Source organism: Maniola hyperantus, chromosome 8 (assembly GCF_902806685.2).
Source record: "Maniola hyperantus chromosome 8, iAphHyp1.2, whole genome shotgun sequence".
In the NCBI taxonomy this organism is placed as follows: Eukaryota; Metazoa; Arthropoda; class Insecta; order Lepidoptera; family Nymphalidae; genus Maniola; species Maniola hyperantus.
Window position 1 is genome coordinate 13,565,178 of NC_048543.1, and position 25,301 is coordinate 13,590,478.

Here is a 25,301-nt window from a genome sequence, read left to right on the forward strand (position 1 = left end):
CCAACTAGAAAGCCGACGTCAAAGCAACTCGACTTTCATCGCTTTTATCCGAAAATCCTACGAGGGGCTCTTACGAAACGACTCAAAGCAATTCATCAATCAAAACTTCCTTAATTATGATGTTATTAGCAAAGTTTTGATCGATGCAACTATCACGCGTCCTTTAATTAATTCTTCGGAGCTAGTTTTACTCGATGACGGAGTTTCTGAGACAGAAGTACAACTCCCGTATAACGTCTTCGAAAAGTGATTTTTTCTTTGTATTTATTACAAAAAATAATTTATATTATTTACATTTAAGTATTTCGTGAAGGGCATAACAACTTTTTAAAGGGCTCTCAATTTTAAATATAAGAATTTTAGGACTGTTTTAATGACGTTCGTATAAAAATCCGCAAAATAATGTTTCTTTATAATTAACAGAACCCTCACATAAACATCCTAGGCTTTTTGTAAGCAACCTTTTTTATACCTACGCTTTATTGCCCTCTGAATTTAGGGACACAAGTGCTGCAACATTTGCGTTTCTAAACCCAGCGGGCAACTCATTTAGCCCGGACCTAAATGGGTCTGATTGGTACGACCTTAGTATCACGAGACGTTAGAAAAATGCTCTGATCGTTAATTATTCCGGACCGTCTGGTATACAATCATGAAGTACGTACGCTATGCAACAAGTCGAGCAACGCGTCCGGCTCTACGGCCGCTAGAGACAACAACGGACGCGGGAGATACGTACTGGCGTAGTATCCGACGTCGTTGTTGACGTTGATGTGTCCGGCGTCCTCCGCGGCCAGCATGTGCGTGTCCCACACGGAGCGGTACTCCGGGTCGTGCAACACGTCGTACAACGCGTCCGGCTCCACGTCTTCAAACTCTGCGACCACCTGAGGATGAAATGGAAAAGTTTTAAGTGCCATTACTACACAACCAAATCATAATACTCAAAAGTTTTCTGAGTGCTTTCTTCATCCCTCTCGTCCTTTATTCTGTCCCAGGATGTTCTTAGTTCTTACTACACACAACGCGAACAGGGTCCAATCCCCTAAGGCACATACTTTGCTTTTGCTGTGCTTGCAATTTTGTACGCTCCTGACCTACTCTACAAAAGTATGCCCATTGCCCACATGAGAACTTATGAATGAACTACCAAACTATTTTTGTAAAAATGTACCTATCATGCAATGCCACCGGTTACGGAGGTTACGCACTCATCCGATCAGAGTCCGTGAAAATACGTTCCTTTTTGTTTTTGTTGATAATCGCAGGTATTCTCACGGATGACGGAGAGAACTTGGATGACGGAAGTGCAGTGCGTAATCGCCATTATAATACAAATTAGATGATTCTCGTGGAAACTCTTTTATTTTCCAAGATAAAAGTAGCCCATGTCAATTTTTAGATCTTTTACTTTCTGATTCTCTATCGAACTCTTTGATTTTCCGGGACAAAAATAGCCCAGTCCATCCCAGGGATGCAAGCTACCTCTGAACCACCTCTGAACTGAAAATTCCTCAAAATCGGTTAAGCGGATGGACCGTGAAAAATTAGTAGACAGTCACCATGATAGACAGGCACGTTTTCGCATTTATAATATTAGTAGAGATACTCAGAAAAGAATTGTTGGCAGTCGTTATTTTTACTTCATTTTGCTCCTTGTTAAAACCCACTGTAAACATGTTCACTGCAAATTTGAGTACAAAAACAATAAAGTAAAACAAGATGTAAATTACTCTCAACACTAAACGTAGAAAACACATTTAGTCCCAAACGAGCGAGGGAGGGTATCCTGCAGTGGTGAACATAAAACAAAAAGTTTGCGCAGTGTGTACCATAATTTGTCATACCCTTGTGATTTGTGACAATAGGGGTGGGAAAAACCCTAAAAGCCCGGAGTAGAGCTTATGTGTACAAAGCATAGGGTTAACCGCACTTTGGATGCGATTTGTATCGTAACGAACGTAAACGCATGAATACTGGTCGTACGAACTGAGTACAATTTTTCCGTCAAATAAGCAGTGAACATTACGAAACTCCAATCTGTTTACAGTCCAGGGACTGATCGCAAATAAAAGAGAAAGATAGAAAGAAAAAATAAGTGGTGTCCCGGTGGTATCGCTTTCGTGAAATCCTTTTTGGTGTGTGATGAATAATCTGTATCTTGAAGATAATTCTTTACTTTGATCCTACAAACATATTATGTATCTGTAAATCCATTTTATCAATAACTAGCTGCCCTGCCGAACATTGTTCCGCCTAACAGTCGATTCAAATTTTTTAAATTTTTCTCTCCGTAAGAACCATCCTCGTCGAAACTAGTCAGTTTCGAACCCATCCAGTCCCAACCGAGACGCGCAACGAGCTGAGTCACTGAAAAAGGATCTCAGATGGGTTCGAAACTAGGCGGGCTCACGTCGACTAAATACGTAACTATAGCTGTAACAACCTATACCTACTTTTAATATCTATGGGTTTCAATAAATTACAGCGGTGGCCTAGAAAACCACTTTCAGACTTAATATTAAACAGCTTTAAAACGAAAATTGATGAAAGAAACTTCGGGTTCAATTAAAAGTTATTTTCCATCATGACACACCAAGTGTTGGGGTGAGCGTCGAAAGCGCCGGGTTAGAATGAAACACGTAAAACTAGGGTAGAGAAACACGCAAAGTTTCTTGTTTGCTTCAAATGGTGCGTTCAAAACAAAACATACGGAATTATATTAATATTTTTATTTATTAATTAATACTACAAATTGACGACGCCCGCGACAATGACGTGGATTTAGGTTTTATGAAATCTTCTGATGCAGATAAGGAGACATCTGGTAAAGAATACTAACAACAAAAACGAATACATATAGTCCGCGACAGGTCGAGATGGCAGCCGGGGTATGAGGCGAAGGGACATCCGTTTCCGCCCTTCCCGACTGCTATTTCGATCTATTGCGTACTAAGTATATGGTACAAAAAAGTAAAACATAAGAAAATCATAGAATGATACCTACTGTTTCAAAAAATAAATTGCTTAACTTTATAAACTAAAACAAATAATCCTTCAAAGCAGGTGTACAGAGAAAATCCAGCGGAAACGAACTTATTAGAACAACTAGGGAAGCTTTACGACTAAAGGAAATAACTCTTTGATCGAAGTCGGCTGCTATTCCTCGGGCAGACAGCTGGGAAAAATAATACAAAGCAATAATTTGAAAACTTCATCCAAAGCCTTGCCTAGTGCGGGAGGGGGAAAATAATGTTTTTATTTACAAAATGAAATCGTGTTTTGAATACTATTGCGCTCTACAATCAAGTAGAGTATCTAGTACTTACGGCTGGTTTTACAGGAAAAAAACCGGCCAAGTGCGAGTCAGTGCAACGAGGGTTCCGTACTACAGTCGTATTTGATCGACATTATGTACGATAAATCAAAAACTATAATGCACAAAAATTAAAAAAAAAAAACTGTTTTAGAATGTACATGTAGAGCCCTTTCATATGATACCCCACTTGGTATATTAATCTTCCTTCAAAAGTTAAAAATACTGATTAAGTATTTGTTCATGAACATGTTTTAATTTTTTTGTGATGTAACCATAAACGGTTTTCGGATTTTCTCTCTTACGTGTACTATAAGACCTACCCACCTGCCAAATTTCATGATTCTAGGTCAACGGGAAGTGCCCTATAGGTTTCTCGACAGACAGACAGACAGACATACAGACAACAAAGTGATCCTATAAGGGTTCCGTTTTTCGTCTTATGAACCCTAAAAACTAAGAATGCGGTTCAATGACCTGTGTTAAAGGGGGCTGGCAGAGAGCCAAGAGTGTCAGCTTTTATTGGGCTAACAATCGGGACTTCTTGCAGTGGGATGATAAAGGTTTGGCGAGCGTAAGACCTTATAGTTAAATCTTCAAGTATGGCAATTTTCATTGGGTTCTGTGGATCCAGAATAGGTTCATAGGGGTTTTTGGATTTAGAACCACTACCCATGTATTATTATAAATGCGAAAATGTGTTTGTTTATTGGTTTGTTTGTTTATTGTTTTGTTGGTTTGTTGGCTTGTCCTTCAATCACGTCGCAGCTGAGCAACGGATCAACGTGATTTTTTGCATGGGTATAGTTAAAGACCTGGAGAGTGACATAGGCTACTTTTTATCCCAGCTAATCAAAAAGTTCCCACGGGATTTTTAAAGACCTAAATCCACGGGTAAGAAGTCGCGGGCATCAGCTAGCTAGTAGTTTTAATAAAATGAGACTAGCTATGAGTGACTACCAACAAACACTGCGAGGTGAACATTCTAACAGTTTTCAAAACCGTATCGCCAAACATTCTATTAAGATTACACGCTGAAATTAATTAGGGGTATCACCACTCATATTGAGAAGAGTGGGAAGGTTTTGGTCATAGTCTACAACGCCAAGTGCGGATTGGTAGACTTCACACACCTTTGAGAACATTATGGAGAACTGTCAGGCATGCGGGTCTCCTCACGATGTTTTCCTTCACCGTTAAAGTGCCGTTAAAGCAAGTGATATTTAATTTTCTTATAACGCGCATAACTCCGAAAAGTTAGAGGTGCGTGTTCGGGATCGGACCTCTCCCAACATCCGTTCTTTGATCGCCAGCTCCTTGATGCAACTTTGATTGCAGACCGCCCTATAAGCTATTGAGTCTCCAGGTATAGATATTATTGGACGCACATTTTGTAACGAACCCGCACAAATATTTTAAAGCTAAACCAGAAAACTCTAAAAGTTACAAGTTGGCCATTTGCGTGGGTGGTGGATCTGACTCCTAACTAGTTTACCTGTGTCTAGGATGTCATTTCCATTCCCGATGCGGTTTGCTGCTTATAAGTTTACATAGATTAATATAGTACATAGATGACACTACATTTACTTTCACTTTGTACTTCTCAAATCACAAAAACTCCAAAAACTGGTAAGTAATAAATGTACATGACGTAATTTCCCTCTCATTTTTCCCCACACGTGGAAATCATGATATTATGTCATGAAATAAAATTCCCCTCTAGCCATTTCTCCCGCAGACAATTCCGACGATATAACCTCATTTACTATCATACGCATTTCATATGAAGCTTTACCATAATTTATTATATCAGTGTTTTATATCGTTGATATAAAGGATATGAGGGAATGTTATGACATTTACTTAGAAATGCTCATTATTTTTCCTCGTTGTGGATAAGTTATCTTCTATACCTATAAATGGCTTTGGTTAACTATTGCTGTATTAATATCGTTATTATATATATCGTATATTTATACCGTATATCGTATATTTCTACGGCTATACTCACGTATCCAGGCGACGTTAGCCCGACGAGTTTCGAACCCATCCGGGGTCCTTTATCAAAGGGGTCAGGGAATCATCGAACTGACCGTATACGTGAGTATAGCCGTAGAAATATACTATACATAATGTAAATCACTCACGATAGTTTAAACGCTAAAATATCGTTATTATTATAATGTTGACATGTTATGGATCCATGATAAGGTCACTAAATAAATATGTACTTCATGAAAATGCTCAGAATGGGCGACGGAGAGAGGTTGAGATGTTTTATAGTTACTGCATGACGCACTAATTTTTTTTAAATTTAATTAAGGATGTTAAGCGATATACAGGACCTACGCGGCAGACCTTTAGAATGACAATTCGGTTTTGTAGAGCGTTGTCTCTGTCACTCATACCTATATGACGTTTTGTCAGTTTCAACGACAGGGATAATGCTCTACAAATCTGCTATCTCCATCTAAAGGTCGATGTACATTACTTTCTGCTGCGTACTGTATGTAAGTATATATTTTCAGCCCCATTAGGAATTCTTAACCCGAGTATGACGTGCTATACTGGTACCCTCAAAAACTGTATGACGCGTAGGTATGTGTGACAGACTAAAAGCATTAAAATCTTTTCCATAATAATAATTCAATGTCCATAATACATTTAAAGACATTTTTCTAAAGGACCAATAAACTGGGAAAACCATAAAACTTAAATGTGCCTCTATCTATTTACCCACACCATCCAATAAAAATGCCTCAACGATCATTGGTTAACCCATCGATCGAGCTTGTTAAAGTGTTCGGTCTCCAGGGACGTAGAATTGATTTAGCCTCTTTTAAGAGGCAATCTCTCTGTTCCCAGGGGAGCGGCCGCGGATTCACTCCATTAGCCATATCCCCCTTTTTGCCCCCTCAGCACCTGCCTCAGCTTAGCTATCATACAGTTCAGTGTACCCCAAGCACAAGCCCCTGTTCAGTACCCCTACTAAAATATAATATGGAGCATAAGCTCGGTTTACAGATACTTAGAATATATTTTTATTCAAGTGTCTTTGAATCATCAAAATAATTTATCACTGGTTCAAAATACCGTTCGTACCGAAAAGAATCAGCAAGAAACACAGCGGTTGCTCGTTCCAAATATTCAATTCCACCCCCCCTGCATTGCAGGAGCGAGTCAAATCCATGGGATTTTATGTTTATTTTAATTTTCGTAAATAATTATATTTTACTCCAATAAAACATAACATAAACTACTTTTATCATTGAATTATTATGTACTTACTAGCTTATCTCCGCGACTTCGTACGACTACGTGGACTACACAAATTTCAAACCCCTAAAACCCCTCCCCTAAGGGGGTAAAAACCTCCTTAGGGGTTGAATTTTCAAAAAATCTTTCTTAGCAGACGTCTACGTCATAATAGCTATCTGCATGCCAATTTTCAGCCCGATTCGCGCAGTAGTCGTTTGAACTGTGCGTTGATAGAATCAGTCAGTCAGTCTGCTGTTCCTTTTACATACATAAGACGCGTATTTTCTCGGAGGATTTTAATGATGGGCTTGGCTAAGTATCAGGGTGACAACTTTGTTATAAAATTCACTTATATTTTAAACCTGTTGTGCCTGTACTGTATAGCTCTCTAAACTGTGTTTCACGCCATTAGATATTTAGTTATCTTTTAACTCGTGATAAACGCGATAATGGTGGTCGCGTGCAGTTTATTTATGCACGCTTCAGTTCTCTTGTTTTAGTTTTACGTTAGTTTCACCCGTGGTTTCACTATGAGCGCTTTCGGTATTGATTTCTGAACAACAGGTTGCGTGTGAAAACCAAATAGGTATAAGGAAATGAATAAAGTGGGTACCTAAATAGGTTCTTACTTTTATTATTAAAGAGATGTAAAATTCTTTCGTAACAAAGTCAAAGTCTTTTTATAAGCCGTAGTTTTATATAATAAAGCTTATGTTGATAATTTAATGTGTAATTAGAATAGAGTAGAATAGAATAGAATTTTTTTTATTCATGTAAACTTTTTAAAAGTGCTTATGAATAGTCAGGTAGTTTTAATTTACCACTGGTTCGGAATGCCGTTCCTACCGAGAAGAACCAGCAAGAAACTCGGCGGTTGCTCTTTTTAATTTTGTATATTTGTATAATAACTTTTCTGAACAATCATAAGTTGTTGAAGATGAGATCAAGAAGGAAGTTACATCTTGCTGGTTTACTTTTTGGTGTAGTTAAACTGAGTAAGCCCACGTACCTAGCCGATAAACTTCATTGGGTAGGCGATGGTGAATCTGACCGTTTGCGAAGCTGTCGCCATCAACTTCGTATTCCATTCCATCGCACTGCCGCATTTAGAGGTTCTTTTACGTACTCCGCCACTAAATGTTGGAATAATATCCCCCCTCCAATAAGGAATTTAAATAGTAAATTTTCATTCAAAACTAAATTGAAAAAATTCCTTTTGGAGAAACAGGTAGAATTTCAGGATCATGTGGCGGAGTACTCCTTTTTGTAACAAGTTTTAGGTTACATCATAGCCATACCTTATACATGCGCATAGATGTGTCCAATTATATATATATATATATATATATATAAGTAAGTATAATATGTGTGAATTTGTATATATTATTAACATATAGAATAGATAGATTAGATAAGTACAATTGAAATAATTCCGTGGCGCCACCCGAATCAGGGTTCCTACTGAAAACCAGCGCTGTATGTTTTTGTACTTGTGCAAGACATATGGCATTTATGCTGAGTAGGGACCTTTTTTTCGGGTTGTGCCACACATGACATGGTTTATTCCGGCGCTTCTTCTACTTGAGGTCTTTTGACTTTACTACTCAAGTATAAGAGGCGCCGGGATAACCTAACCTAATAATGGTAATGTGTGGTACAGCCTTAAAAAAATAAACGTTTTTCTTTCTTTCTTTCTTTCTTTCTTTCTTTCTAATATGTATAAGTACAGCGTGTTTTTAAGGACATTATTTAGACTTGAACCTATTGTTTGATATGGTTGAAAGTCGTCTGTTTACACTGATGCATGGGATGCAAGCGATAGACTTTTATCATCATCATCATCATCAACCGGTAGACGTCCACTGCTGGACATAGGTCTCCTATAGGGACTTCCACACGCCACAGTCTTGCGCCGCCTGAATCCAGCGGCTCCCTGCGACCCGTCTGATGTCGTCCGTTCCCCTAGTGGGGGTCTTCCAACACTGCGTCGTCCGGTGCGAGGTGGCCATTCCAGCACCTTGGGACCCTAACGTCTATCGGTTTTACGAAAAGGTCATCCACCTATTGTTAAAATTTTAACCATTATTTTTTTAGATTAAGAAATATTATTACCATTAAACAATACCAAATTAAAAGTAAAAAAAAGACATTACGGTAAAACTGAAATACCGGTGTCCGGTATATTAAATTAAATCTAAAACCTCATCGAGACCACCGCAGCGAGGCATTGTACCCAAGATTATTTGTGGATTATTTCTAGCACAACTTATAATAATTATAATGTGTGGAATGTAACATAGTTGCATCGTTGTGCGTGCCTGGAATTAGGTCGCATGCGGTTTTCCCGTTCGCAATTAAACTTGCAGAGAATGCGGCAACTCGAATATTCAATGCCGCTAACATAACCACCACAGAATCCTGTATTGTAAACTGTGTACTCCATTAACACTGCATAAGTCGTTTTTATAAATAATAACCACTTCATCTAAATACATAAAAGGAAAAGCTGATTAACTGACTGATTTACTCAAACTACTGGACGGATCGGGATGTTTGGCGTGCAGATAGCGATTGTGACGCAGATATTCACTAAGAAAGGATTTTTGAAAATGCAACCCCTAAGGGAGTTAAATAGGGGTTTTAAATTTGTGTAGTCCACGCGGACAAAGTCGCGAGCATAAGCTAGTTTGATATAAAGTTTCTCCACCGATTATATTTATCTTTACGAACTACGAACTACTTAATCTGAGAAACTTTTGTAGGGATTCTCATTCGATTCTTCTGGCGAAGGCGGCTGGAACAATTCTAAATGTATGATATATTTTATGTAAAGTTTGTCACGCCCTATATGTATATTGTGTCCTAAATATTAACTACTAGCTGATGCCTGTGACGTCCGCGTAGATTTAGATTTAAAAAATCTTTGGGAATTCTTTGATTTTCCGAAATAAAAAGTCAATCTTTAACTATATCCATGTAAAAAATCAGGTCAATCCGTTGCTCAGTTGTGTTGTGGGGTGATTGAACGACAGACCAACAAACAAACACACTTTCGCATTTATAATACGGGTTAACGATTATGGGTGGTGATAGTGCAAAAGTGTGTGCACAAACACAGTTTATAGTACGCGGCCGAAAGTAATTTACATCGACCTTTAGAGAAGATAGCAGATTTGTAGAACATTGTCTCTGTCGTCGAGACCGACAAAACGTCATATAGTTATGAGTGACAGAGACAACGCTCTACAAAGCCGGAATGTCATTCTAAAGGCTGATTTACATTACTATCCGCTGCGTACTGTACACTCTCTGCTCCCTCACTCTCAAAGCCCGATGGGACGGAAATCTGATACGACCGGAGAGATCTGCAGGCGCATGATCGACGGCTTTTACGTTCTCTCCGAGACACGGACGTGACGCACCGCTAACCTCTTAAAACCTAAACCTAAAAAAAAAAACCTCTTAAAAAAAAAAACCTCGGGCTAGTACTGATATTTTTTTAATAGAAAAACCCAATCTATTCTTGGCTCGATCCGGGAAACGAAGCTCGTCATCCGCAGTCGAAAACGCTGACTCCTGGACCAACGAGTCAGTTATAATAAACATACTAGGTATAGTACGCTATAGGTCAAGATGGCAATCGGGGTATGAGGCGGGGGGACGCCCCGCACACCCGCACGTAACCCGCGCTATCCTGCACCGGGCACCCCGACTGCCATCTCCATCTGTCGCGATTTATACGATCTACGATAATTTCCGAACAGTCTTGTGTTCCAAATATACAGCTCTTAGAGGAGTCGAAAGCCCATAATATTCTAACCCAAATAACATGCAACGTAATGGACAAGAACATTAATCTTAATACAGTGCTATTGTATTGGCTATTTAGATAATGCTTGTAGGAAATATTTGGCTAGGATACAATGTATCGTAGAGTAGTTAGGTACACTACGCAGCATAAAACATTGTACGTCGACCTTTAGAGAGAGATAGCGGTTTCGTAGAGCGTTGTCTCTATCGTTGGGACCAACGATACGTCACATAGCTATGAGTGAGAGAGAAATCGCTCGAAAAAGCCGAAATCTCATTAGGTCGATGTACAATATTTCTTGCCGGCTACTGTACACAGGTTCGTAGAATTGTATAGTTATACCTACATTATACCTATATTGTTATATTTCCACAAAGGAACATAAAATACTAATTAGATAAGGCCCGTGACTTCGTTGGCGTGGGACCGTTGAGTTATACGTCGGTTACCCTGGTTCCCCTACAGATCTCCTTATTTCTGATTTGATCACGCAGAGAAACTTCAAGTGTAGCCCTTTTCATCGCCTGCTGAATGGCTCTGACCTTTCCTATGAGGCTCATAGTTAACGACCATGTCTGGGATCCATGAATGGATGGAAAATTATCACTGGCATTGAATTTGTAATACTATTCAACAAAACACGGAGTATGGAAGGAAGCAATTTGACTGCCTCTTTTATAGTCAAAAGTCAAAAGTCAAATGATTTATTCAAAATATGTAATAAATTACTCTTATTGATGGTCTGGTATGCTGTTAGATTTGTAACATAATATAGTGGTGATAATTATTACGCAAACTTAAAACTAAAGCTAAAGCTACAGTCTAAATATATAAAAAAAGGAAAAGGTGACTGCCTGACTGACTAATTAACTGATCTATCAACGCACAGCTCAAAATATTGGACGGATCGGGCTGAAATTTGGCATGCAGATAGCTATTATGGCGTAACCATCCCTTAAGAAAGGATTTTTGAAAATTCAACCCTTAAGGGAGTGAAATAGGGGTTTGAAAGTTGTGTAGTCCACGCGGAAGAAATCGCGAGCATAAGCTAGTCAAATATAATTCTGATTTCACGTATTATCCCTTAATGTGTACGCGAAATCCAGTAAACCCAGTGACGCCAAATCCATTTAACCATTAATTAGGGATTCGAATACATAAACGTTGTGCGTTCATTCGGTTTGCGGTTCAAAGTGATTACTAAAGTTCCATATTTATGAGAGAATTAAATTAATTAGTAATTATCAAGTATAGTCCGCGACAAGTCGAGACGGCAATTCGGATGGGGACACCCCGCTCACCCGCCCAGCCCCCGCGCCAGCCAGCTGCGGGGGCAAAGAGTTCCTACGGAATTCTTAGAATAGTTATAAGCATAATCTATCTAATCTAATCGATGTATAAAAATGAATCGCTGAATGTGTTGCTGATCGCAAATCTCGAGTAGAGCTGAATCGATTTCGCTAATTCTTTTTTCATAATATTCCTTGAAGTACGGGGATGGTTCTTACTTCTTACGGCGATAGATATAAAGATAGGTTATCCTGGAGATTGACATAAGCGACTTTTTATCCCAGAAAATGAAAAAGTTCCTACGGGATTTAAAAAACTAAATCCACGAGGTTGAAATCGCGGGCATCATCTACTTAGATATACACTTCCTTTAGGAGCCTGTCCTCGGCCTTTTGCATCCAATCGATGCCAGCCATTTTCCGGATATAACCGTTATCTACCCTGGCTAAGAGATGATATGTCTCCTCCTTGTGAACGCTCACTATAGGTTTCTGACTTTCAGAGCTTGGGAAACACGGCATTGCGCCAGTGAGATCGTTCTCGGCATTGGGTGTCTGCAATAAAAAATAATGTTGGAAATTTTATTACGAACCATGAGCTTTATCGAGCGAAGCGGGTTAATGTAATCCGTAGCGGGATTTTGTAAATGGCAACACTTAGATACCATTCAAGCGCTCCAAAGACCTTGTTTAAATCAATTGACTACTCTCTACAATCAGTACCCATATCATATGTGATAGTGTGTTTGTTTGTTGGTTTATTGGTTTGTCCTTCAATCACGTCGCAACGGTGCAGCGGATTGGCGTGATTTTCTGCATGGGTATAGGTAAAGACCTGGAGAGTGATATAGGCTACTTTTTATCCCGCAAAATCAAAGAATTCCCACGGGATTTTTAAAAACCAAATTCCACGCGGACGAAGTCGCGGGCATAAGCTAGTTGACTCTAAAGTTTAATTTTTTTTAAATACTAGCTGATCCCCGCGACTATGTTTGCGTGGAATTAGGGTTTTAAAAATCCCGTGGGAAATCTTCGATTTTCCGGGATGAAAAGTAGCCTATGTCCCTCTGGTACTACTTAATAATAACATTTAAATAATATTTTTAGGGCAGAGCAGTACGCACAACAGAGGAGAGGGTCTCTCCGTTCTTAAGTAACACTTAAGAGTATTAACTTGAAGAGCTCAGAGGGGCAAAAGATACTCGCCCTATTACGTGGAGTTGGCGAAAAGTACTGTGAACCACTTAACATAGAACTTGTTGCTACGAGGGCCTACGCTTTGATGTTGCTACGAATATTTCAAAAGTATATAATAATTGGTATTGGATAGATATTATATTTTTTAAGATCTTATTTTTCTTTTCATCATCATCATCAACTCGTCGAGGGCTCACTACTGAGCACGGGTCTCCTCTCAGAATAAGACGTGTTTTGTCATAGTCCACCACGCTGGATTGATAGGACCACGATTGGCAGACTTCACATACCTTTGAGAACATTATGGAGAAATCTCAGGTTGCATGCTTGAGATTCCTCAAGGTTTCCTCAAGATGTTGTCCTTCGCCATTATGTCCAATCAAGTGATTTTTATTTGCTTAAAATGCTCCTAACTTCGAAAAGTTAGAAGTGCGTACCAGGGATCGAACTCCGAACCCCCCCCCCCCCCCCCCCCCAACTAGTCCGGCCGACGCGCGACGTCTGAGCCTCTAGGCTATCACCGCTTCTCCTACATACGGCAGTTTTACTTACATACGGAAAAAAACGATGCCTTGAAGGAGCCGATAAGGGATGTGGCATTAAAAAATCCTTTCTAAGTTAGACTTGTGTCTATGGCCTCTAGCTCACTTCTATCTTAGACTGTAAAAATAATCTTATCATTTACCAATAGGTGAGTTACCAAGGGCTTAAAAATTTAAGTATAATAAAGACTTAAAACATTTCTCCTCCTTATTAAATTAAAGATTCACGTAGCTATTTCATAATGCGTAAAAAATGCCTTCTTACGCACAATTTAAATTTATGTGTCAAATTGCATGTCAAAAGTACGATTTTAGTCCTTATTTTAATGAACCCATACATCTTACATGATAGTTGTCTCATAGAGTTAAATTTGCGCGTGAGAAGTAATTTTTAACGGACTATAAACTTAGAAACTTCAGTCTCTGCTGTAGATTCCTCTGACATCAATGGACCTGCTGTTAGCAATTTGCTACATGCGCAAGTTCTAAAAAGCTCAAATACTTTCAACGGCAGTATGAATAGTATGGATCCCGCTATAGAACGACCTTCACCGAGCTGGTTAATGGATGAAACGTATTTTATATTCAATTTAATATGCCAATTAATATATTGCATATGGGTTGCCTAAAAAATTTAAGTCCAGGATGATTAATTAATAATAATAATAAAAAAATTAATCATTTCACAAATTCCATACCAATCGAAAGTATGAAGTCCATAGAATATGCAAACGTTAGGTTAATGAAATAATGTTTATTTTCATTTAACTTTTATTCATTAACGCGGTGCAAGTTACTAGTATCGATTTACCTGTTTATACCTGCCTACCCGGGGAAAAAAATAACGTTTGCATATTCTATGGGTTTCTTACTTTCGATTGGTATAGAATTTATCAATTAAAATTTGAAATTATCAAACAAACCGGTGAAATGATTAAAAAAAATTTTTTTTTTAATTATTAATTACTCATATACTGGACTGAAATTTTTTTAGGCAACCTATATGCAATATATTTACTGACATATTAAATTGAATATAAAATACGTTTCATCCATTAACCAGCTCGGTGAAGGTCGTTCTATAGCGGGATCTTAGACCATAAGAAATTGTTACAAAGGCTGGCAAGGCGATTATCTCGCCACAGCGGTGGCCTTTATTGTCCGAGCAGTGCCGTTAAAGTGAACATTATACCCTATTATGATTTTACTGGGCTAGCGGTCGGTGTAATTATAAACCGACGGTTTTTACCCGCATTAAAGCCTACTTTTATTATAGTGAGAAGAAGTTAATTAGTTGGCAATTTATTTTTATCCATTCTATCATTTTTATCTGTGCCTACCTAACTATAGGATTTTTTCGACGACTTCTGCGTTGATTTAGGCTTTTAAAAATCTAACCTGGAAATTCTTAAAATCCTTTGAAGACTCCCACGGTCTTCACGGTCAAGAAGACGAATTAATATTCTTTTTCTTCTTCTTGTCCTTATCCCACACTAGGCGTGATCGGCACAACATGTCTTGTTTTTCCACTCACTATCCGTCAACGCATTTATACACCCCTTTTACATATTATCCTCTTTCATGCAATCCATCCTCCTTTTCTATAGTATTCCCCTCCTCTTTTTTCCTTCCACATGTATATTATTAAAAAAAATCTACATGCAAAATCTAAATTTTTCTAGACCCGGCGGTATACACGGAGCTCGCCAATAATAATTAATCTATGCCCGGCGGCGGTTTATGTTCTTCGATATGTCAGATAATCATAGCCAGTTTCTCCGTTTATATATTTTGTTTTCCTACTACTTATTATAAATGTGAAAATAAAGATACTAAACATACCTCAATGACTGCACCTATTTCACATCTGGATATTGTCCCGAAAACTTCAAAAGTTTTCGCAGAAATATCCAAATTCAGATCCGGCGGGGAATGGAGATAGCTTAGGCTATACCACGGCACCTATGTATATCCTGAATTAAAGAAATATATGTATAAGCTGCTACATTTTATTCCAGAAAAATGTAAATCAAAGAGTTCCTACATTACGGAATCTATAAATATTTCATTCAACGTGGACGAAGTTGCTTGCATCACTTATTAAAGATATAGATTAAGGATTCGTGTAGATATTAAATTATATTGTTAAGTATTTAATAAATTTAGGTATAAGGTTCCAATCGCCTACCTGTGTGCCTACCCGAATGGAAAGTAATCCCTTCGATTTCCCCAAAATAAAGCCTGATTCATGGTAACGCTCTTCGAAAAATGGCCGCGCAAAAAGGAAAAATTTAATATTTTTTGTGCTCTCTGAAAACGATTAATAAGAAAATTGTTAGCATGAAAAGTCCTTGATAGAAAATCGTCGTTTGGTAAATAAATATTTTTCATGTAAATTGTTATCAGTAGAGGTGTTGTACAAGATCTTGTTGAACCATTTAAATTATGGTAATAGAATAAGCGAAAACTTTACATAATTGGATGTAAAACGCATACTAAAATTAAATGTTCTCCACGTTTTAATTTCTGTTTGCATACGACTTACGAGTAAGTACTAAAAAGAGGTGGCGCGATAATGGATTTTAAGATAATGAATATTTGAAAGGTTTTAAATACGATGGAATAACTTTACTATGTAAGGGTGGTGTGGCCATAATCTTAATCTAAATATATAAAAGGAAAAGGTGACTGACTGACTGATCTATCAACGCATAGCTCAAACTACTGGACGGATCGGGCTGAAATTTGGCATGCAGATAGCTATTATGACGAAGGCCTCCGCTAAGAAAGGATTTTTGAAAATTCAATCCCTAAGGGGGTGAAATAGGTGTTTGAAATTTGTGTAGTCCACGTGGACGAAGTCGCGAGCATGGGCTAGTCTAAATATATAAAAGGAAAAGGTGACTGACTGACTTACTGACTGATCTATCAACGCACAGCTCAAACTAGTAGACGGATCGTGCTGAAATTTGGCATACAGATAGCTATTATGACGTAGACGTCCGCTAAGAAAGGATTTTTGAAAATTCAACTCCTAACGGGATAAAACAGGGGTTTGAAACTTGCGTAGTCCACGCAGACGAAGTCGCGAGCATAAGCTAGTTATAATTATTAGGTATTCTAGCATTCGCCTGCGGCTTCGCTCGGCAAAAATAATATATAAGTCTTTCCTATCCCATGGGAATTTCGATAAATCCAGCCTTATTCCTTTACTACATTATAAAGGAAAACTCTGCGCATTTCAGCTTTCTAGGTCCAAGGACTTGGGCTGAGCGTTGATGAGTCAAGACTTTTCTTTTTATAGGTAGGTACCTATCAAGATTTTTATGGTTTCTATGGTGTAGCTTAGTTACTACAGTGTTTTATATGAGTCGATTATGCTACTTAATTTACGTTGACTCAAAAAGGAACTTTAAGTATGGGTGATCGATTTGGGAGGTCAACGCCACGCAGACGAAGTCACGGGCGTCAGCTGGTAATTAAGGTGAGAGAAGAGGAAAAGGGAACTCTCGTGAGTTAACTTGGCCTAGCCAATGATTGACTCCGAAAGAGAATAGCAAAGTAGGTATTATAAGTTATAAATTATTATAAGCTATGAGCGAAAATATGATTTTAAAATGTAAATTTGAAATATTCTCGCAAGCTGCAGTTAAATTAAAGTCGGCACGGCACAACTCATCTTGTCAAGTCCTCTCATTTTAAAACGTAGTTTCAAGTTTTAATTTAGATCTTTCAACTTATCTCTCGGCATAAAAGGAAATTATATTGCTCTCTTTTAAACGGTAGGTACTACGTATAGGCACATACCAGATGTATTTTTAGGGTTTCGCACCCAAAGGGTGCCAACGGGACCCTAGTACTAAGACCCCACTGTCCGTCCGTCTGTCTGTCAGTCAGCGGGGTGTATTTCGTGAACCGTACCACCACCTCACCACCTGCGTGTCTGGTGCACTTCGACCGTCCGCTGTGCCAGATCCTTGTTTCCACGCACAAGCAAACTGTGGAACCAACTCCCATCGGCGGTGTTCCCACTAGATTACAACATCGGGTTATTCAAGGGGTGGACCAACAAATTCCTAAAAGGCTGGCAACGCATCGGCGGCGGTTCCTCTGGTGCTGCAAATGTTCGTTCAGGCGGTAATTTAACATCAGGTGACCCGCCTGCTCGTTTGCTCGCTATCTCTATTTAAAAAAATCAGAAAATGTGCAACAAATAAATAAAAATTTAAAAATGGATGAATATAATAAAATAAAAAGTATTAAATCTTGAACGATAGTAACGGACCCCTTTATGTGCCAGTCCGACTCGCACTTTACTGTTTTTTTTATATTTTATAAGAAAAAAGATACTATCTATCCTCATTAGTCATTACAAATATTACTTATAAGTAAGAAAGTGTGTCTGTCTACTGCTGCTACTTTTTACAGCCCATTTTGACGAATTTTTAACCGCCTTCAAAAAAAGGAGGAGGTTCTCAATTCGACTGTATGTTTTTTTTTTGGTGAAAAGATTGCATCGAAACCAAACGTGAGAGACGAAAAAAAATTGTGGTTTCGCCTCGAGTGATACTTACCTTTTTGAATAGATATTTTAAAATCATCATAAGTAAGAGACAGATTTTAGAAAGTTAGTCTAGGAAAAGACTAATACTTAATGACCGTAAAAGTCTTCAGCTACTAGCATGCTGCATGACTACTATGGTGCGCGACAGGTTGAGATGGCAATTATTGACATTATGAGGTGTGGGGACGCCCCGCACAACCGCACCAGGCTAGCGCGGGGGCTGTCCGGGTGTGCGGAGCGTTCTCTCCCCGATTGCCGACATCGCTACCTTACCTTCACGCAGTGGCGTGCAGGTCATAGAGCCATAAATGCACTGCGTACCCCAGTTGTAATCTAAGCTCAATGCATATTTTTCATTATGACCTGCCAGTAAACAGGTTCCTACCTAACTAATGCCTACCCTGGCTTAAAAGTCTGTGCACGGCACTGCCTTCACGGCACGCTGCCTTGCTTATGCGGTGTTCTGACATAAGTACTGTACTTGATCAGTTAGTTATATTTAAATGTTATACCTACATTTGAACAGTTATTACAAGGGTTAAGTTTAATTAGCAATAGTCTAGCTCTGTCTCAGGGGAAATTAATGAAATAAGTAATATATCTAAGTGCACACAAAGGGGTAAACCTTGTATGTATTTATCGAGACACGAACATTTTACATGCCCAGAAATTTGTAAGCGTAAAATGATTAAAGAGCCTTGATAAAGAGAGAGCCAGCGCGTGCCACACCTTCGTTATTTTATAAAAGCTGAAAGTTTCTCTGCGTTTTGTCCTCAACACGGGGAGGAACGATCCGCGACTATGTAGTTTGGATCATTGTAGGCTTTGGGAGATTACAGGTAATAAAGGTGTAAAAAAATTTACGTCAAAGTATAAAGTCTATTTTTTATATTTTCTTTGGGCTAGTGTTAGAAATTACAGACACTTAGTGTCGTGGCAACCCCCTGCCAGACGCCCTTAAAATTTTAACATGGTCCAAACTTCATAAATAGTCACTGATTGTTCCTCCCAGTTGCTGGGGACAATATGCAGATAAACTTTCAGCTTTTATAAAATAACGAAGGTCTGGCACGCGCTGGCCCTCAGTCCATGGATATAATCCTTTTAGTCCCGCGAGAAAATTCAAGTTTCACTTGATAGCATTATTTGGCACATCGTACCGGAGCGCTTACTTGTAAATAGAGGTTTACCACGCATATATTATTATTATCTACTGCTAAAGTGGTGTAGTGAAAATAACACCCACCTAATCGTCTGAAATGAGCCATGATAGCCAAGTGGTCAAAACATCCGCCTCCTATTCGAGAGGTCAGGGGCTCACGCACATGCCTCTCTAACTTTTCGGAGTTATGTGCGTTTTATGCAGTTAAATATTCATTATGGAGAACTCTCAGGCATGCAGGTTTCCTCACGATATTTTCCTTCACCATTAAAGCAAGTGTTATTTAATGACAACGCACATAACTCGGAAAAGTTGTGCGTGCTCGGGATCGAACCCCCAACCTCCGATTAGGAGGCGGACGTCTAACCACTAGGCTATCACCGCAATATTTAAATACTCAATTGTATTTTAGAAACAATAGTACTTCGATACCGCTGAAAATCCTGAGCCAGTCAACACTGCATTGCGTTGAAGGAAAGACCTGGATATCTGACCTCAAAAGCGTAAAAACGTAAGAGCGGTAAAAACCGGCCAAGTGCGAGTCAGACTCGCGCAATGAGGGTTCCGTAATACAGTCGTATTTTTTCGACATTTTGCAGGATAATTCAAAAACTATGATGCATAAAAATTAATAAAAATCTGTTTTAGAATGTACAGGTGAAGACTTTTCATATTATGATACCCCACTAGATATTCGAATACTTCTTGATACCTACTCACTTCGAAAGTTGAAAATACTAATTATTAGTTCATGACCACAATTTAATTTTTTTGTGTGATCTAACCATAAATTCACGGTTTTCAGATTTTTCCCCAAATGTCAGCTATAAGATCTACCTACCTGCCTTTCATGATTCTAGGTCAACGGGAAGTACCCTGTAGGTTTCTTGACAGACAGACGGACAGACAGACAGACAGACAACAAAGTGATCCTATAAGGGTTCCGTTTTTCCTTTTGAGGTACGGACCCTAAAAATGTGAACCGGCCACATGTCCTATCTCAAAATGTTGAAGATTTCACTTTATACATTTGGTACCTACTCCGCAGTGCCACACTGTTCAAGCACGTACCTACCTACTATAGCGAAGTTTCATCTATATTACATATGGCAAGCATATAGGTACAATCACTAGTAAGCCTGTAGGAAACAAGGTTTTTCCTTCATCCTGCAAAGATTATTAAAACTGAGATACTCAACCTAACCTAACCTACCTAATGGATGCCAGTTCACAGTTATGACAGTGGCCAATTTACCTAATTTTCCTTTATATAAAAACATATAAAGGAAGCTGCAAAACGAAATATTTCAGTATCTCTAAAAACGGAACCTTAACAAAAATATTTTGAGAAATATCGTTAATATTTGCGGCAAATGGTACTGACCCAAAATCTATTAATTTGAGCAAGAGTTTACCTACTTTACCACTTCTCACTAATGGAAACTATAGTACGCGTCGGATTAAGATGGCAATCGGGTTATGAGGCGGGGTGACACCGAACGTCACCCGCGCTCGCCCGCAGCAGGTTAGCGCGGGGGATGTGCGGGTGTGCGGGGCGTTCCGTCCCCGATTGCACGCTCAACCTGTCGCGGACTATACCCACATCTTTATGATAAGGAAACTATCTACTTAGCTCAGAAAACAATGAGTTTTCGGATACTTACTGATTAGTACTAATTATTAAAAATGCTAAAGTGTTTGTCTATCTGTCAGAGGTCCATTCGTTTAACCTTTTTTGACGGGTACTGAGATACCTTGTATCCCGGGGAAAGGCATTACTTTTGGTCCAATAAAATCAAAGGATTCCCACAGAATTTTAAAAAACCTAAATACACGTGGATAAAGTCGCGGGCATCCTTTATTTGGTACAAAGTTAAATTGCATCCTGGAGATGGACAAGCGCTACTTTTTATCCCACATAATCAGAGTTCCCGCGGGATTTTCGAAAGCCCAAATCCACGCAGATGAAGTCGCGGACACCAGCTAATAAAATGTAAAATCATTTTGAGTAAACCCCCGGCTAAGCTGTAATTCAGTTAAAATTCAAGGAAATGTGCAACTGCATTGCACATTTTTGGATATAAACTTCAGACTTCTGCAATAAATAGAATAAGAACAGCAGTAACTCCTTTGCCTGTATTAAATGCTTACTTTGTTCTACAGCTACGTAGTTAGGTACTATGTTGTTATTAGCAATTAACCCTTAATTCCAAAAGACAATGTTCGTACTTCGTGCAATAAAACAAACCTTGACGGTCCGTAGCGCCCCATGCGCGGCATTCTCCGCCCAAACCTTAACGCCATCCTTCTCATACTCCAGATTCCATCCATCCGAAGTTCCAAGAAGGTTCTTCAGGGTCTCAAAGTCCGAGTCGTCGGCAACACGCGCTTCGGCACGCGTCCAACCCGCGCCGCCCATTCGCCCGACATCACCGGCCCGGGTAAACTAAACGAACTGAACCAAAAGCTTCGATATTCCACGGGACTTACACGTGTCAAACAAAAATAACTCTTCTTATCATTTAAATAGAGTTAATATTTGAATACATTAAATAAAGCTTCGATAGTCGATGCTACGCAGAATATCCAGCCAAGCAAAAATATATCTTGTGAGAACAAGATAGAGGTGGTTTTTGGTTGGTTTAAAGCCTTGAATGCATGTTGTTCGCACATGCGCGGTTGTAGAACGCTTTTTTCGACCGCTCGCATAGGTATTGTTTGTACACCTAATGTATGAGAATACCAGTTGAGGCGTTTAAGTTTCAAGTGGGTTTTGTCACGAACGTCTGTTAGTTCGCGGTGGCTTTTTTTAATTACCCCCAGGCTAATTGGGTTTTTTGATATGACACATTTTTTGGAGGTTTTATCATTGTTATGGCGGGATATCGCTCTTTCGATATCGATATAGGATATCGAGCTTTTATTTTTGTTTGTGCTGCGGACTGCGGTAGATAAATTAACGAAAAGTTTTGTTCGTTTTAGGCCCGGCGCCCATTATCGGCATCGGCAAGGAACAGGATCCTTCGGCATCCTACATGCAAGCGCACACTGTCGGAAACTATGCTTTGGCATGCTGCAACGTTCTTAGGGATGACGAGGCGTCCTACAGCATGCCGCACCGTCCTGTAGCTTGCCGAAGCGTCTCAATCTCAATTTCTCGTCAAAACAGTCTCAGAGTTGTTACAAGCTAGTTGTCTGAGTTGTATTTAATATGGTGGACTGGGATCTAGTGCTCATAGCAGCTCTTGCTGAAGAAGAAGAGAAATCTAATCAATCAAGAAGATTTTGGGTGAACAACCTTTGGAAGCTATCCCCGAGTGGTGCCTCGGCGCCGGGCGGCGCGCTATGGTGCGAACGGGTCGATTTCATATCAAAATTCAATTTTTCCAATAGTCTTACATAAATAAAACAACAATTGTTTCTAATTCCTCAAAACCTATATTTGTTCATTCCGCAGAGTTTTTTTTTACTAGTCTTTCTGTTAATTTATTATGACACCTCAAACTTGAGTCTTTTCAATCAACTATTTTAAGACGTAATTTTAAGTGAAACTTAGATAGCATTAAAAAAAAAATCATTGATGATTCTATTGATTATTTTATTTTATTCGCTTAATCTGTAATCCATTTAAATATTAAAGTGCTAATTGTATTTAATTTCAATATGAAAATATATAAAATTAATTTGGGAATTAATGTCACCGAAAATAGTGCATATAAAATGTTTCGCTCGACTTTTAACAATTAGCGCATTTTGCCGATGATTGGATATTATGGTATTCTTATTAGTAAATTAATGTACTTTAAGAAAATATAATAATTGGCTGCCCCAATCTGCCCCCCTTTTAAAAATCAGCGTTATACTACTAAGTGGCAGTATTAAAATATTGCCGTTTATTTTTCACCGTATGTTATTCTTAGCCTTATTTCATTTTTAGAATTTAAGTTTTAATTTTTTAAGTTTTAATATGTCTCTTAGTTATTATTTACACTAGCCAGCACCCACGACTTCACCCGTAAAAATTTAGAATACATATAAATAATGAATTTTTATGTACAAGAATATGAGTGGTATGTATGTACGAATGAGGATGTGATGCATACTCTCATGTAGATATACCTCAGACCCATACATTTCTAGTATGAGTTCGTCTAAGGTACGTAAAGTCATGGGATTGGAAGAAGAAGCTAAGGCACTTCTGGAAACAAATCAGGATTAAAAATATAATCTTGATTATTTTTTTATTATAATCTGTAGCCAACAGATGCTGAAATCGGTAACTAACTACATACATATTATTATGTTTTGATATTTTTAGGGTTCCGTACCTCAAAAGGAAAAACGGAACCCTTATAGGATCACTTTGTTGTCTGTCTGTCTGTCTGTCTGTCTGTCCGTCTGTCTGTCAAGAAACCTACAGGGTACTTCCCGTTGACCTAGAATCATGAAATTTGCCAGGTAGGTACATCTTATAGCTGACATTTGGGGAAAAATCTGAAAACCGTGAATTTAGGGTTAGATCACACAAAAAACATTAAATTGTGGTCATGAACTGATAATTAGTATTTTCAACTTTCGAAGTGAGATAACTATATCAAATGGGGTATCATATGAAAGATCTTCACTTGTACATTCTAAAACAGATTTTTATTTATTTTTACGCATCATAGTTTTTGAATTATCGTGCAAAATGTCGAAAAAATACGACTGTAGTACGGAACCGTCATTGCGCGAGCCTGACTCGCACTTGGCTGGTTTTAATTATTTAAATACACGGTTTTTATTTCACGCAGAAATAATCATGTATAAATTAATTTAATTACATTTATAGAATAAATAATATTATGAACAAACTGCAATAAATTGCTTACTGCATTTTTATTACTCGAATTTAAATATTTATGTTTTAATAATAAATAAAATCTTTACAAAATATAAAACTGTGATTATTCATCTACTATCATTCCAAATTTGATTTCAATATTCCAAGTAGTTTAAAAGTTATTGAATTTTGATATGAAATCGACCCGTTCGCACCATAGTGGCCGTACCGAAGGATGCCGAAGCATCCCAAAACATTCTTAAGGCTGCCGATACAGCAGCCTCAAGCATACCGAAGCGGTATTTTTATTATAACGACCATATATAATGGAAATTTCTACTTTATTGTCATTATGTTAATGTATATTGCTATTTGCCACCTAAAATCCTCAGTCGTGCCGATGCCGATAATGGGCGCCGGGCCTTACAGGAACTACAAATTAAGTAGGACGTGTGGCCTAGCCTAGGTACCTACATGTTGTGACATCGCATATCAAAATATCAATCGATTGAGGGTTTTAGTAATTGGATGGGTGATCGAATTTGGAGGTCCGAATTTGGCCTTTTCGTTGCTCCCTTGGCTCGGAGAGCACGTTATTTAATTAGCCCTTGACTGCGATCACACCTGGTGACAAGTGATGATGCAGTCTAAGATGGAAGTGGTCTTACTTAGAAGAGGTATGGCAGTTTGTATGAAGCCCATACCCCTTATTTGTTTCTACACGACATGGTATCGGAACGCTAAATCGCTTAACGGTACGACTTCACCAGTAGGGTTGTAAGGGTAAAGCCACAGCCGAAGCCTCCCATCAGACCAGACCAGAAACAATAGTTTAGAAATTATGAAATCCCAAATTGCCCCAGCCGAGAATCAACCCCGCAACCTCCCAGTTATAAGACCACAGAAATGCTTTCAAATTATCTGTTATAAGTCCCGCAAATTGCTATAGCGCTGGAACCATGTCTTATTACCAAATGACGTCATTTTGGCGTCATTTGACGTATATTTAAGTAAAAATATACCATCAGCTCGAAACTTCAGTCTCGTGCTGACGTCACTAAAATGGCGGCCACGCGCTTTAGCAATTTGCGAAACTTAAATACGAGAGCGCAACTTATTCAATTATCCCCTATACTACGTTAGTACTATTACATATTCTGTGCCTATACTATTAAGAAAGAATGATTTTACTGTCGTCGTCGTCATCCCCACCCACACTAAGACGAGACCGTTTGCTTAGAAGAGATAAACCTTTGTCCTATTAAATGTAAGGGCCCTCCTCGTATATTAATACCTACCCTTATGCCGGATGTACATAGAGAGAGCTTAAACGGCGTAGC

The 25,301-nt window shown here is 38.6% G+C and overlaps 1 protein-coding gene across 1 annotated transcript in view; it reads right to left on the reverse strand.

Moving 5' to 3' along the window:
- LOC117984241 (START domain-containing protein 10-like) overlaps positions 1-21,569 on the reverse strand; it is a 54,643-nt gene extending 33,074 nt beyond the window's left edge. Inside the window, exons 1-2 of the mRNA XM_034970863.2 lie at positions 21,388-21,569; positions 740-887 (exon numbers count right to left, since the gene is read on the reverse strand). Coding sequence (XP_034826754.1) covers positions 740-887; positions 21,388-21,558 — 319 coding nt within the window. The 5' untranslated portion in view covers positions 21,559-21,569. The remainder of the gene's footprint in view (positions 1-739; positions 888-21,387) is intronic.
- Between the last annotated feature and the right edge of the window lie 3,732 nt (positions 21,570-25,301).